We start from the raw sequence: 15,693 nt of genomic DNA on the forward strand, positions 1-15,693 counted from the left end.
ACGGTGAATGACCACAATTAATTTGGTCATCAGGATCCATGTTTGATCTTAGAATTGGAAATTAATATTATTGGTGATTGAATAAATAAAAAGGAAAGTACCAATCAATCAATGAGTAATCAAGTAAATATCTAACAAGAATCAACCATTTTTTTTTATAAATAATGTTAAGCTCTTTTACTTAATAAATTTCCACCTAAACTTAAAGATCCGAGTAGCTTTTCTATCCCGTGCACCATTTGTGGTTTGACTTTCAAAAGGGTTCTATGTGATCTTGGAGCTAGTATTAACTTAATGCCATTAAGCATCTTTCGAAAGTTAGGATTATGAGAGCCGAAGCCAACTAAGGACTCATTGCAATTAGCTGATCATTCTCTCGCCTACCCGAAAGGATTGGTGGAAGACGTCTTGGTTAAAATGGACAAATTCATCTTCCCCGTTGATTTTATTATTCTTGACATGGAGGAAGATGAAAGAGTCACGATCATCTTGGGTCATCCATTTCTAGCAACCGAAAGTACCTTCATTCATGTTCATCAAGGGAAATTAATTTTCCAGTTGTAAGATGAGGAAGTCACATTTAATATTTTTTATTCTATTAAATACCCCTGTACAAATATGAGCAGTGTAAATTTCTTGATATTACTAACGAAGTTGTGGAGGATGTTTTTCAGGATCATTTATATAAAGACCGATATGCTAAAAGCTTATAACTATTGAGAGCAAGTGAACCATATCGTATCAAATAATAAAGTTGTTAAGAACAGTATCGATCCCATAGAGACTAGTACCTAATGCCTTGTTCGTACTTAAATTTTATACAATCTAAGATATTAGTTAACTGAATTGTGTGTTTTTAATTTATAACTAATAAAGCAAATAATAAAGTAGCAACACGTTTGAACAATTAATTTGTTTAAATGTATGAACAGAAAGCTAGGGTTTAGGACCCCGTACTAACTCATATGAATCAATAAGTATATGTTGTGTGTATTAAAGTTAACTCGAGATGGTGATGCCTTTTTGTTGTTTTTCCCATCGATCTTTATAGGACCTGAGGTTGAAATTCTCTGTCCGATTAGGACGTTCAATGGAATCAAACATCCTAATTGTCCTTTTACGGTGGTGGGGCGATTTGGAGTCGCTTTAAGTTCTCCGGGTCCTGCGTTTTCCACTCGGCATAGCAGGAGAAGAAGATAGCTCACATGTTTCTTCCGCCGGATGGGGGGTTTTGCCGATTCCCCATCTTTCTCGTGTAAACGTAGGGGAAGCGCTCGTCCCTGAAGGACTCCTTCCAAATGCTCTCACTGTATAAAGATAAGAACGACATGAATCTTTTTCTATTCCTTTTTGGGGTAGGAGGGTGCCTATTATGAGGTCTCCCTCTTGTTATGTCCCGAATGCACTCTTATGATATATTTCTTCTAACTGGACGATTGCGATCCATATTTTGTCTGGTAGAACAAGTGGAGGAGTTCTAATTTGGTGGCTTATTGCACCGTCTCCAGAGTGTAAAAGTGTAAAAGAGAGGTCTCCCTCTTGTTATGTCCCGAATGCACTCTTATGATATATTTCTTCTAACTGGACGATTGCGATCCATATTTTGTCTGGTAGAACAAGTGGAGGAGTTCTAATTTGGTGGCTTATTGCACCGTCTCCAGAGTGTAAAAGAGTTGCTTAATAATCTAGTCCATGAATTCCTTGTCATAAGGCTTAAAAGAATGTAAGGTAGTGCTGATTCTTTTATTGGTGTTTGGTGTGATCTAAATGATAGGGATGTGATCGTCATCGGTGTCATGGAAAGGGCCTAGTCATGGGGAGGAAGCAGGGATGAAGTTGTTATTTTGTTGTTGATTCATGGTCATTTTGTTGTTCGATCTATGCTCACCGCACCAATTAGATACCTTTGATTCTGTGAACCAATACTTCGATGACTAGTGAGATCATTTTATCCCATACCAGACAGAAAATTTGAACAAACTGGTTTACCTTAATTTAACTCACTATTTAATGTTTACATAGTACTTTCTAAACATTAATTATGTCTAAAATATTTATGTTAAAAAAACACACTGCCAAAATGTCATAAATCATGTGTGCTATGTATATATTAATAATAATAAAAACTGCATAAAATATTTATTACTGATTTGTTAGAAATGACCTGGAAAAAAATGCACAAAACTGCTTCAATTTAAAAAAAACTTATTTGGAAAGTCTGATGTGTTAAATCAAATGACAATCAACCAAATTTGTTCAAATTTTCTATCACATAAAGGTAAAATTTATCCTGCTTAAAAACATTAGGAGCAAAATTTGGGGATAAATTTACACTTCCTTTGGAACGATATGGGCAAATTTAGACCCCAAAAATTTGAAAGCAATTAGTAATTTTTTGCTCCCACTTTATCTCCTTCACTCTAATTTCTAAGATTTAAAGTAAATCGGTAAAATTTCTTTTTTAAATTCATATTTTCCCTTCTTTGAATATCATCATTATTCTCTATATGTTTTAAAATTATAAAATGTATTTATAAAAAGGTCCAAATTTATTACTTCGCCCAAAGGCATATAAAAGGTCAGGATGAATGAAATGGTAGTGGTAGTGGGACTTGAACGGCCCCTAAAAAAATGCTGAAAAATCAATGGAACTGTGTACGACAATTTTTTTTTTTTTTTATATATCATTTGCCTTCTGAATTTGTCCAAAAAACTTGATTGATCCTGAATTTTTAAAGAGTCACAATAGCCTCTCAACTGGCTTAAAATACAGCCAATTGCTCACTCGAAGGCAAAGAACTAAGTTGCACGGGAAAGGTGTGTTGCACGCATCTTGAAAAAGTAAAACGACCAATGTCGGAGTATGAAGTTCTAATATAAGAGAGGAAAATTTTTAGAGTTGAGCAAGTAAGAACTTCATTTTTAATATATTTTTAATCAATTATGTAATAACATTTCAAGTCGTGTGCACCATACCTTACCCATGCAGCTTACTTGTTTGCAACTGAGTGATTAATTGACTATATTTTAAGCAAGTTATCTGAACATTTTAAGTAAGTTGAGAGGGCTATCGATAACCTTAAAAGTTCAAGGGTCAATCAAACTTTTTTGAGAAATTCAGGAGATATATTAAGTCTTTCTTTAGGGTAAATAATTTATTACTCCCCGTCTTTTTACCTAAGACACTGTTTAGTCCCTTTATTTTGAAAAACACATTATAAAGTCCCTATCTTTTGTCAATATTAACCATTTGGTCGTTCTATCTAGTTTTTTAGATTTTCAACCGAACATATCTTAGCTTTGAGGACAGCCACAATAGATACAAAATGGTCATGTTACTCTGTTGTTTTCAGTCGGTCTGTTTATGTCAAATATAACGGTTAAAAATCTAAAAAAATAGACAGAACAAAGTGATAATATTGACAAAAGATAAAGATCTTATAATGTGTGTTTTAAAAATAGAAGGACTAAACAGTGTGTTAGGTAAAAAGAAGGGGACTAATAAATTATTTACCTTTTTTTTTATGCAAAATCACTGGAAAAAAAGAATATCAATTAAGCACCCATAGATCATCAGAAAGCACCCCAAATACTCTCAGCCAGTAAATTCTATATCCCTCACAACATTAAATGTTGAATTTACTCACAACATTGAGGTTCATGTTCTTTCTGCAATTTCTCCCAAAGACATAACACTAACCTTGGACTTTGATAATGAGCAAGAAAATAATTTGCTTCACAACCAGCATTGTGGAACCTGTCATCACTTATGTAATGCACATCTTTACCACTTTTCTTGAACTCTTCAATCCATATACCCATGGCAACATCTTCCAACTTAAATAACTGGTAAGAAGAAGCAAACCAGAGAATAAAGCAAATTTTTAGTTAGAATTTCACTTAACTGTGAAAACAATAATTGATCAGAATGATTTGAATTTGATTAACCCTATGATCCGTTTAGTTTTACAACTTTTTGTAGCTCTTTTTAGGGGTAAATTGCACCAATGGTAACTGAAGTTTGGAGTCGGTTTCAGAAAGGTCGTTGAATTTCGCTTTGTTTCAATAAAATTCATTGAACTTTGCTTTTTATTTCAATAAAGTCATTCCAAGCAATTCAGATTACAAAAATCACTGGAATAGTGACGTGACAACCACGTAAAAGTTAATCATTTTCAACGTGGCTGTCATGTCACTATTCATGTGATTTTTTCTATCTAAAATAGCCGGAATGACTATTGCAATAAAAATGAAAGTTCAATGATTTTGAAGTTCAATAACCTTTTTGAAGATCTTTAAACTTCAGTGACTATCGGTGCAATTAACCCCTCTTTTTTGTTGTTTTACTTCAAACAACAAATGTAAAGCCTTTAGTAATAGGTGCTAATAGTTATTTTGGAAGGAAATTAGTAATAGGTGCTAATAGTTATTTTGGAAGGAAAATCAGCTAATATCTATTGGTTATCAACAACAACATTTGTGGACATCAAACTCAATTAAGAAACGTATTTTATCTAGCATTTGAAATGACATTTTAAATAGTTCGAAAATAACTTTGTATATGTCTGATTTGGCTACATAGAAACCGCAAAAATGCAATTTTAAAGGCAGATAAAATAAATCACACATTTTCAATCGAGTTTGATGTTCCCAATTTACTATTTTGTTAAACTAGGAGCTCAACGTGTACAATTATAATTGATCGAGTACGCAACATATTAAACTAAATCAACAAAAATCGAAAAAGTCAAGGCCTATGCTTTTTCTCCTTAAATAAAAGCAAAATTGAGCTAATATTTTCACGAGTACATTACACCATAACCTTCTGGACTTTACTCATTTTCACGGTATACCACTAAACTTCATAACGTAACATAAAAACCACTCAAGTTTACATTTTCTAATATTATAGTCACTAAACTTAAAATCAATGTCTCAAAATGACCGTTGATAACCTCAAATTAAAAAATTTCAAGAATTGATGATATTCTAAGCAACTTTAAACTTTTTTATTTTGGGGTCATTTTGGTGTTGTTTGGTTAGTAGAGAGAAAGTGAGTATTTAAAAAACGTGTATCCATAGTAAATGTAGTTCTAAACAACTTTAATTCTTGGACCTTTCAATTTTGAGATTGTCAACAGTCATTTTGATACGTTAATTGAAGTTTGGTGGTAATAATATTAGAAAGCGTAAAGTTAAGTAATTTTTGTAAGTTTCGAAATTTAGTGGACATAGTGTAAAAATGAGTATCGTTCAGTTACCATGGATGCAATTTACCCATATTTTCACACTAAGAATGAAATTGGAACACAAAATTAGAGGCTAATCAGCCAGAAGAGACATGTTATGTATAGTTCAAACCTCCAAGAATCAAAGCAAGTAATGTCTACCTTGAGTTTTCTTTCTTTGTGGCCTTGAACGATGAACTTTGCAATATCTCGAGATATAATATATCCTGGGCCATGGGCCCATGGTGGATATGTAGAATGTGGCCATTCCTACACAAAAGAAAATGTTCAGCTAGAATTGAGCAACGGATGCTTATAGGTATTTTGGAAGGAAAAAAAAATTTAACTTCTGCTACCAACAAACAGTAAAACAACAACAAAAAAAAAATAATGAGGTTGTCATGACTCGAACCCCCACATGCAAATGTGCATTGGGTTTGCAGTGTGCACAAGCACAGGTTCATCCTCGACCATTTGGTCCAAGAGGACCTGATACCATGTCATCGAACCAATTGAACTAAAAGCACAAGCTGATAGTTAAGACCCAATCATAGATCTTATATTATTCTCTGACAATAAGTAGTTTTTGGTAAAAAAAATTATGAGTTGTGTACAAGGTAAAACGTAAAAGACTAATCGATGTATGTTTTAAATCAACAAATAAGAATAGGAATGATAATTTTGTTAAAATTAAATAAATATAAAAAGTTTTTCGTTAAAAGCTCCAAAACGAAGCTTTTAAGCTTTTCGTTAAAAACTCCAAAACGAAGCTTTTAGTGAAAAGCTTTAAACAAACTGTTTCTTCCAACAAAAAAAAGCTAAAAGATGCTTTTCAATAAACCTAACCAAACAATTATACTCTCTGCATTTTTAAGTGAAAAGCTAAAAGTTGTTCTGAAGGGAAACCAAACAACCTCTAAGTGTTTGTTTGATTCTCCTTTCTGCTACATAATGTTAGGTTATTATCATGTGTCAGAATTTGGAGTAACCAACCTATCTCTTTGGATAACTCATACCTAAAGCTTAGCAGGGGAATGTTATCTGTTGGACCTGTAAGAAAGACTTGGATCAAATACTTCAAAATCTGGCAGTTTGAGGATTCAAATACTGTGTTGAAGACAGCAATCATAAGACACGCGTCTTAGGAGTACAGCGTGGATGGTTTGTAAAGAGACGGCGCAAGTGGTAGCTTAGATATTAGTTCCTGAATAGGAAGTGAAATTCTACCCTAGTTAGTACTATAAGGGGACTATAGATGGTAAGGCTTAGAGAGCCTTGAGGTACATCACAAAAATCCTAGCTTACATTACTTTCTCTTCCCTTAAAAAAGTTAATGATTTAGGCATTGGAGAGTCTCTGTCGGACAACTGGAGCCTCCTTTGTTTTGCAGGAAGCAATCAGACTTGAGGTTCTGACCACTGTAAATCTTCATACCAACTAAGGCTCAATAATAGCTTTTATTACAATCTCTGACACCCTTACACGTGAATGCCTCTTTACCAGCATGTGTTGAAATTTGAATAATAAATGAGGTTGTCACGATTTGAACCTCGACCACTTGAAAAAAGAAAAAAAAAGAAATTGGAATTGTGGTACCTCGGAACTGATATACCACTTGCTGTCCTTTTCCCTGTCAGGTGATGAGTCAAATGATATAAGTCCATACAAGAGATTATTAGATGCCTTTCCTTTAAGACTTGAAAGAACTTCATCAATCCTCACAAAAGCATCATCATCTGTTTTCATGATATATTTGGCTGGGAGAAATTTTGTCTGCATATTTGTATACTAAAAGTTATCAACAACTCAAACTCAAATATAATTGGATAATTGGATAAGGTATAAAAATACCCTTATTGTTGTGAACTTGTGAGCATGAGTCTGAAACCAAAAAGGTCTCGCACTCGTACCCAATTTTACTCTTAATGTCATAAATGGTATAATTATTGACATAATGTTGGTAAATTGGGGCCAATTTCAAACATCATTAATGAAGCTCTTTCCTTAGTCATGAATCATGTATTCCATTCCACTTGTGCGCCATTTTATCACTCTTCAGTAAGAAATCAAAGACAGGTGTGTGGCATCGTATGGGGACTCATCTTATCTGGATTCTTATCACGAGTTTTGCATGTGTTGGACATAAAAAATTTAAAAAACCTAAATATTCTGCCGAGCTTAAAGGCATTATATCCCCTAACCTATTTTGGAATAACAAAAAACACTAAATATTCTGCAGAACATGTGAACAAAATATTTGGATTTTTTAATAATGTCTGAAATTGGATCAGCTTAGACCATCAATTATACCATTTATGACGTTAAGGATAATATTACTTTTAAAAGACAAAGATGGGAATATTTTGTAACTTTATCCATAAAATAATCTATACATACCCCCATAATACAGATTGCAATAGTTTTCAAACTAATCAGACTGTAATAGTCAACAAAAGGCATTAATTGGATATCTCCATATGCTTGGGCTTCTTTCCACAGCTCAAAATTGACTTGACTATTCTTGTGCTGCAGACATAAGAGATGCCAGATAAGTTAATAAGTAATTTTCCCAGTCAGAGAAATGGTGAGAAACAGAATTGAACAATATTTTTACTGGAGTCCGCACTCCAAGTACTAGGAAAATGTAATGATCCAGTCCTGAGGGAGTAGCACACGGGTGGAAGGGCGAGCAAGAGCTGCCTAAAGGGTGGCGATAAAAGCTGGAATAGACTGAATACCACATTGGAAATGACAAGGGAGTGACTGTGCTATATTAGTAAGTTCCAATACATGTATACATGTTTTAAAGCCGTGAGGCCTAAGAAATGAGAACTAGGCCAAAGCAGACAAGGCATGAGTAAGCAACCTAAAGGATGCTATGTGAGCAGAAATGAACTGTCTCCCACATGGAAAATGGAGAGAGAATGACTGGACTATATTTGTAAAGTATGTTTGAACTACATGTAGCCGCGTCTTAAAACTATGAGAGCCAAAAAATCGAAATTGTGCCAAAAAGGAAAATATTTATATGATATTAAACTAGGCTAGGAGGAATTGAGGAAAATATGGTAGTGGATAGGACGGAGTAGAGGGAGCGAATTTGTGTCGCTGACACGACTTGATTTCACGGTTTTATATGATGGTTCATGTTAGCCGACCCCGAATCATTTCAGGACTAAGGCTTTGTTGTTGTTGTTGTATATTAAACTAGGCTAAAAAAAAAAAAAAGGGCGGCCCGGTCGCATTACGCGTCCCCGCTGAGCGAGGGTCCGGGGAGGGGTCCCACCACAAGGGTGTATTGGGGGCAAGCCTTCCCTTGCCAATTTAATTGGCAAGAGGCCGCTCCTAAGACTCGAACCCGTGACCTCAGGTCACACGGCAACAACGTTTTTACCGTTGCGCCAAGGCTCGCCCTCTATATTAAACTAGGCTAATTACAGAAAATATCTTAGAAATTTTGGTTCCATCCTAGATTAGGGGTTGCAACTAGGGCGAGGGATTCCCCATCCCTGTAGAGGATTCACCCCAACCGGGATGGGGAATCCTCATTAACTTTTCCCTTAGGGTGGGGATGGGGAAACAAATTCCCGAGAGGCAAGGATGCGGAACCCTCTCCCACCCCACGGGGATTCCCTGTGTGGATTCTTAAAAAAACACATTTTATAGCGTTTTCATATATATACCTTTTAATATTATTAAACTTATAATTACTTATTTTGTAGCCTACAAGTGGATGACCCGAATCTTGAAGAATTGAGCATTGGGGGAAAAGAAGACACAGTAATTGAATTAATATTATACTTTCCTAATGGTAGTATAGGAAAAAAGATTAATTTACACTAAATAAAATGCTATTTAGAATTTGAGTAATTGGGAATGGGAATCCCCACGGGGATAAGGACGGGAAGATAATTTACACTAAATAATTTATTAGTCCCAACATTTTTAACTAACATAATGTTTAGTCTCGTTTTTTAATAATACACTGTTCAGTCATTAACTTTTCCTCAAATATTTGTATTATTGAACAGTTTAGTGACTAAACTGTTGAATAGAACAAAAGTTAAGGATTAAATAGTGTATTTAGATAAAAATATAGGGACTAATAAATTATTTACCAAAAGTTTATATGCTGCATATGGAAGAGACTTACAAGGCCAACAAAAAATCTGACAGCTACATCCCCTGAACGTACAGCTTCATACTGCATCCATGATCTCCTCAGAGCCATACGACGCTCAAAATTATTTCCAGTGGAGAAAACCCCAACCAACATTACAACTCGTTTCCTCCTTATAGCAGGAGCTTTGAGGAGCTCAACGTCAGCAACTAAATCATGATCTTCAGAAATGGGTAAGCCTTTCGCCAAAAAAGATAGAATTTTCAAACCACCACTCACTTTCACTCTGCTTACTGCCCATGGTTCAAGTTTCTGCATTTTGTAATATCCCCCCAAAGGTAAGAAGTAGTCAGAAATAATAGTAAAAGCTATTTTGAATTTTATCAATCAGCATAAGTTTTTAGGTCATACGGTTTCTTCATAGGATATCAGAGCCTTTTAAATCAAGTGGTTGAGAGTTCAAATCTGACAATTCCATTTGTTAATGGAATTTCAACGCATGATAAGATGGACCTGTGTTCTACATGTTTCAAGCCCAAGGGGCATTTGCATGCAGTTAAATTACACCCACGGCTTTGCCCTTACTAACATTATGGCCACTCAACTTCAAACGGAACATAAAATCACTTAACTTTGCCTTCTACTAACATAAAATTTCCTTAACCTTAACCACTCCAATAACAGCTAACCCTCTATTTTTAGAGCTAATTGAATTCTAAGTAACTTTAATTCTTGAACTTTTTGGTTTTGAGGTCATTTAAGTGTTGTTGGTTAGCAGAGAAAGTGGCTATTTAAAGAGAGAGAGCTTCGAAAATTGTGATTTTGGAAATTCGAAAATGTGGTTCCATGTGAAATACTGTTGTAAACAACTTTAATTCTTGAACTTTTTCATTTTAAGGTCGACAACGGTCATTTTGAGATCATTTCACTTTTATAAGGGACTTTTATGTCATTAAAGATTAAAGGGCAAGGTTGAGTGATTTTTATATCCGGTTTATGAAATTTGTAATGGAACCAATTGAACTAAAAGCTTAAAGCTGATAGTTAAAACCCAATTCATATTAATATCTGAGACACTATGCACGCGAATGCCCACAGAAAACATGTACAACACAGACCCATCTTAACATGTGTTGGGGTTGCCAGTATTTGAATCCTTGATCACTTGGTTCAAGAGACTCGATACTATGTCATGAAACCAATTGAACTAAAAGTTTAAGCTAATAGTTAAGGCCCAATTCATGTTAATATCTGACAAAGTTGAATGGCCGTAATATTAGTAAGGGCAAAGTTAGGAATCATTGATGTAATTTATCCATTCTTAGACCTTATTTATCGGCTTAAACTTTTAGGTCAATTAGTTCCTTGATAAAAGTGTTCACTCCTATCAAAATGAAGCCTTGAAAGTCCTAACTAGCTTCTTATACAATTGACAATTGTTGAAAAATTCATACCTTACCTCCCTGTATGCAAAAGATGTTTCATGCCTTCCATTCACAGTCATATGAAAGCCTTCTGCTCCAACCCACAATGTAGCAGTGAAAGGATTCCCCTCAGAATATGGGAAATTAGCACTTGAATGAGCAATTCCTTGGGAAACATTAGCTAATAATGTGTTGTTACCAAGATGACTCACATTTAGATTCTCTTCCACATTGCTTCTAACAATTTGCTCATTGCAAGGAACAAGTCCATCAACTGCAATATTAGCTATAGATTGTGAGAATCTTTCTCCAATTTTTCACAAAGCATAGAAAAGACAAAAAAGAGTCAATTCACATTCATAAAAGTTATTCTTGGGCCTTAATTGCCAGCTTAAGCTTTTAGTTTAATTGGTCCCTTAACATGATATCAGAGTCATGGTATTCAATGTTGAGTTGTTTATTGATATTTGTTTCACGTCTCAAATGATTTGAGTGCTTGTCAAAGATCTCACATTGCTTAATTGGGAAGTTATATGTCTCCTTATATATGCGAGGCAATCCTCTACTTTTGAGATACCAAGTTGGGTCTTTGTTTACATGGTATTAAAGCCTCTTAGACCAAGTGGTCGAGAATTCGAATCCTGACAACCTCATTTGTTGATTAAATTTCAAGCCCACGAGGCATTCGCGTGAGGGAGTGTGTTAGAGATAATAATAAAAACTATTCTTAAATCTTAATTGTGAGCTTAAGTTTTTAGTTCAATTGGTTCATAAGAATAGTACAAAAACTAACATCTAAAAGAATAATGCAAGTCTATTGAGCAAGGAATAAACATCCTCCACCTGACCTTTTGATGATATGTCTTAGAGGTGGCAATTGTGTACACGATGACATGATACAAACCTCAATATGAAGTTAGTGTTTATTAAACACGTAACGAGTCATTTTTGGGTTAACACAAAATTAACAAGCAAATTTTTAGGTTGGGTTAGAGTTGACTTGTTAGCTCGAAAATGACACGAATATTTAAAACTATTATTATATCCTTTCATGTGTTCATATGTCACCTTAACAGATGTAATATTTTTTACATTACAGGGGTTTGATAAATAGATTTTGGGTCACTTTTGAATGATTAGAATTAACCTTGTTAATCCAAAAATGATATGGATATTTAGAAGTATTACTATATCCTCCTACATATTTAAATGTTACCATTACCAAAGGTAAATTACACGTGACCTCCAAACTTGACACGAAAATGACATGAACCCGATTGGGCTGACACGATTATGTAATTTACGTCAAGCATTTTTTTGGTCAAGCTTAGAGTTGACTCATTTGATATTTACCCGACAATTGAGACGACACGAACACGATTCATTACACGAATTACCACCCCTATGCCTGTGTCTCTCAACAACCCACAATAACAATTATAAAAACAGACAAAGAAAAAAAAAAAAAAACAAATTCATTTGCATTTTAGCAGCGCATCAAGGGAAAATGCAGTGATTTCTACCTTTTAACTTTGAGTTGCTAGTAGATCTATGAGCAGGACATATTTCCTCTTTGCCCCAACCATGTTCTTGACTCCATGTATTCTGATGAACCAAAGGCTCTTCTGTCATGTTATTGCTTGGCAGACTCACTCTATAATCCAAAATAATGGGAGGGTTTTCCTCTCCAAAAACTTGAGACCCTTGAAATTCAATACCAAAACTTCCATTGAACTCATCAGGAATCCCAACTAATGTAACAGAAGAATCTTCAACCAAACCACAAGGAATCTCAAGAATGATTCCATTACTTGATTCTGTCAAATGAACTACACTTATTACAGAGTAAGAACAAGTTCTATCTTCAACTTTGTCACTAACATTGGACTCATAACCTTTGTTTTCATCAATAATTGTCAATAGATCTTTCCAAGCAATTGAAGCCTCTTTTATTCCTTGTGCTGTCTCAGGCAAAGCATCTGATCTAGACAATAGAAATTGCATTTCACTCCATATAACCAAAGCTTTCATTTGTTCTTCTTTGGAAATGTTGTTTGGAGCATAAAGATCATTAAGACCTTCAACATTTACAAAATGTGAATCCATTAATGATGATGTTGTTGCCCTCTTAGAATCATTGGATTTGGATGGATGATTTCTGAAAAAGTCATAAGCTGTATGCTTTTTTTTCTCTGGCTGTGTTGTGGTGGTTCCTATTAGACTGTAACTGAAAATTAAGATTAATGCAAGAGCTGCAATCCCCATTCCACCAGACCATTTTCTCATCCTTAAAAAAGGTAAAGCAATCTTAGTAACGTTCATTCTTGAACATGGACAACAATCAAGCTCTTCCATCTGGAATAAAAAAGATGATGTTGTAGTTTCTGCTTCATGAATTGTTGAACCACATGTTTATATTTCCTGTGCTAATCTTTCACTCTGTAGAATCAAAAAGAATATATGTATATTAAATCAAAGCAAAATGAAAAGAAGACCATGATAAATTGAAGTTTTGAATCTAAATAAAAGCACCATATTAACTATTAGGAGTTGTATTTGTTGATTATAATAGGCTTAACACATCATCCGCCTTCTGAACTTGTCCAAAAAGCTTTATCAACTTGCTTGAAATATCTCGATAGCTCCTTAACTTGCTTAAAATGTAGTTAACTAATCACTCAGTTGCAAATAAGTAAGCTGCTTGCGGAATGTGTGTTGCACGACTCTCTAATATTAGAACCTCATACCCCGATATTTGTCGTTTGACTTTTTCAAGGAGTGTGCAAAATATCTTCCACGTGCAGCTTACCGATTGATTAATTGACTACATTTTAAGCAATTTGATGGGATATCGGGACAATTTAAGCAAGTTGAGGGGGGCTATCGGGGCATTTTGAAAGTCTAGAGGGTCAATCAAGCTTTTTGGACAAGTTCAGGAGGCAAATGATGTATTAAGCCATTATAATAAGCTTGATATACAGGTCCATCCACGGACAAAAATAACACATATTTCATTAGTAATCAGCAAGTTCGTACAACAGTAAGGAAATCTTATTCTTTGCTCAAGACTCCAACTCTCAAATCCATTGATATCAGGCAAATATAAGTAGTTAGACACGTGTCTCCATCGGAGGAAATAAGGACACGTGTCAAGAGAAGAGCCTCTGGATCAAGCTGAATAAGGTTATGCAATCGCCAGGCCATGTGGACCAGTGAAGGAAGAGTTTCGAATTATACCAGTATGCGTCCCTGATTCTACGCCTGGAATCACGAGATGTAGGCAAAACGCAAATTGTCCTTTTTGCAGATAACGTTCACCATCCAAAGGTTGACACATGTTTGTAAGTTAAGCTAGGGCGTAAAATCTGGCCGACTACCAGATTTTCCCCAAACACTTTAAAAATAGAACAAAATGTAGCATGGCTAAGTTACACAAAAAAAAAAAAAAAAAAAAAAACATTCTCTGTAATTTAGACTTAATTGCTAATCCCTCAGTCGTCACCTTCCTAAACTCCGCTAACCTTAGCATCGGAGTGGAGTCCCCTGTCATCTGCCCCTCCTTTAATATCCTTTTATGTCTTATCTCAGACATCAAAAGAATCCTAGCTGACTTCGGAATATTACCCTCTTAGATTTTCTCATATCACGCATGATACCCGATTACATTCAATCTCACATATATGCATATCTAAGATCACAAACTCTAAAACTTTTAGTGCAAATAAACAAACAAACATCACTTATATAGCTCTAAAATGTATAATCCTTTTCCTTGCAGAATTCATTTGAAAGATTAAGTTTTCAATTTCAATTCTAATTAAGAAAACCAAACTAAATAGGGATAAGGTACCAAAATGGTTTTAAGGTTTTCTTTTATGAAGTGTCAATTTAAACCCAACATACAAAACAACACTATTTTAGCTCAACATTAATAGTACCAATTTAACCATGAATAACGGAACTTGATACCTCAATATTTGTGAAATGGTACCAATTTAGCCCCAAGTTCCATTACTGACAGCTACATTAGTATTATTTTGTACGTGGTTACATTGGCACTTCCCAACAAATCTTGACCATTTTAATACTTTATACCAAATAAATAGGATTAACATATTTTACACTTAAAATATCTTCATTGACTGTAAAATTCATATATTCCGCTCAAAATGCTTCTTGATTGCTTTAGCACAATCTTTCAATCTATTAAGTATCTATCTGATCTTACGAGCACAAACCAGAAACCATCGGAATTCACTGCAAATTTTGAAAAAAAACTTGTACAAGCATTTCATAGAGAATAAAATTTAAAAATGAGTACCTTTCTTTGATCCTTCAAGACTGCTCTCTTACAACTTACAAATGTAACCAATCGGAATGGTCCTCTGGATGGAGCTTCTTTCAAGATCACTTACCATGGCTGCTTCTTAGTTCTTACAAGCTTCTGCTTGCAACCAGATTCCAACCACCTCTTCCGGAAGTCGGTAGTCAGATTCTACGACAACGTATCGGAGATTTCGGAGTTAGGTTTTCTTTAGTTGGTTTATGGGCTTCAAGTCAACTGAAATTAGCCCATCCCACAATGCTGTTTGGTAAATTTCACCCACGATCATTTAAGTTTATAATTGGGATAATGCGCAAAAATACCTCTAATGTTTACGGACAGGAGTAATTTTACCCTTAACGTTTAAAATTATCCAATTTTATCCATAATATTGGCAGTCAAGAGCAATTTTACCCCAATACTAGTAAGTTGTATCAATTTTAGACATTATTATAAAAGGCTTAATACATCATTTGCCCCCTGAACTTGTCCAAAAAGCTTGATTGGCCCCCTGAACTTTCAAAGTGTCCCAATAGCCCCCTGAACTTGCATAAAATGTTCAGTTAACCCCCTGAACTTGCGTAAAATGTAATCAAT

The 15,693-nt window shown here is 34.7% G+C and overlaps 1 protein-coding gene across 1 annotated transcript; it reads right to left on the reverse strand.

Annotated features, from left to right (window-relative positions):
- Positions 1 to 3,536: 3,536 nt before the first annotated feature.
- Positions 3,537 to 15,288, reverse strand: LOC136220117 (hydroxyproline O-galactosyltransferase GALT3). Its single transcript, XM_066007818.1, has 8 exons — positions 15,094 to 15,288; positions 12,296 to 13,211; positions 10,808 to 11,046; positions 9,382 to 9,660; positions 7,626 to 7,754; positions 6,825 to 7,001; positions 5,391 to 5,498; positions 3,537 to 3,846 (listed from the first exon to the last, which is right to left on the reverse strand). Exons 2-8 carry the CDS (start codon positions 13,125 to 13,127, stop codon positions 3,640 to 3,642), a joined length of 1,971 nt encoding a protein of 656 aa, XP_065863890.1. The 5' UTR covers positions 13,128 to 13,211; positions 15,094 to 15,288; the 3' UTR covers positions 3,537 to 3,639.
- Between the last annotated feature and the right edge of the window lie 405 nt (positions 15,289 to 15,693).

This window comes from Euphorbia lathyris, chromosome 2, assembly GCF_963576675.1.
Source record: "Euphorbia lathyris chromosome 2, ddEupLath1.1, whole genome shotgun sequence".
NCBI classification, from domain to species: domain Eukaryota; kingdom Viridiplantae; phylum Streptophyta; class Magnoliopsida; order Malpighiales; family Euphorbiaceae; genus Euphorbia; species Euphorbia lathyris.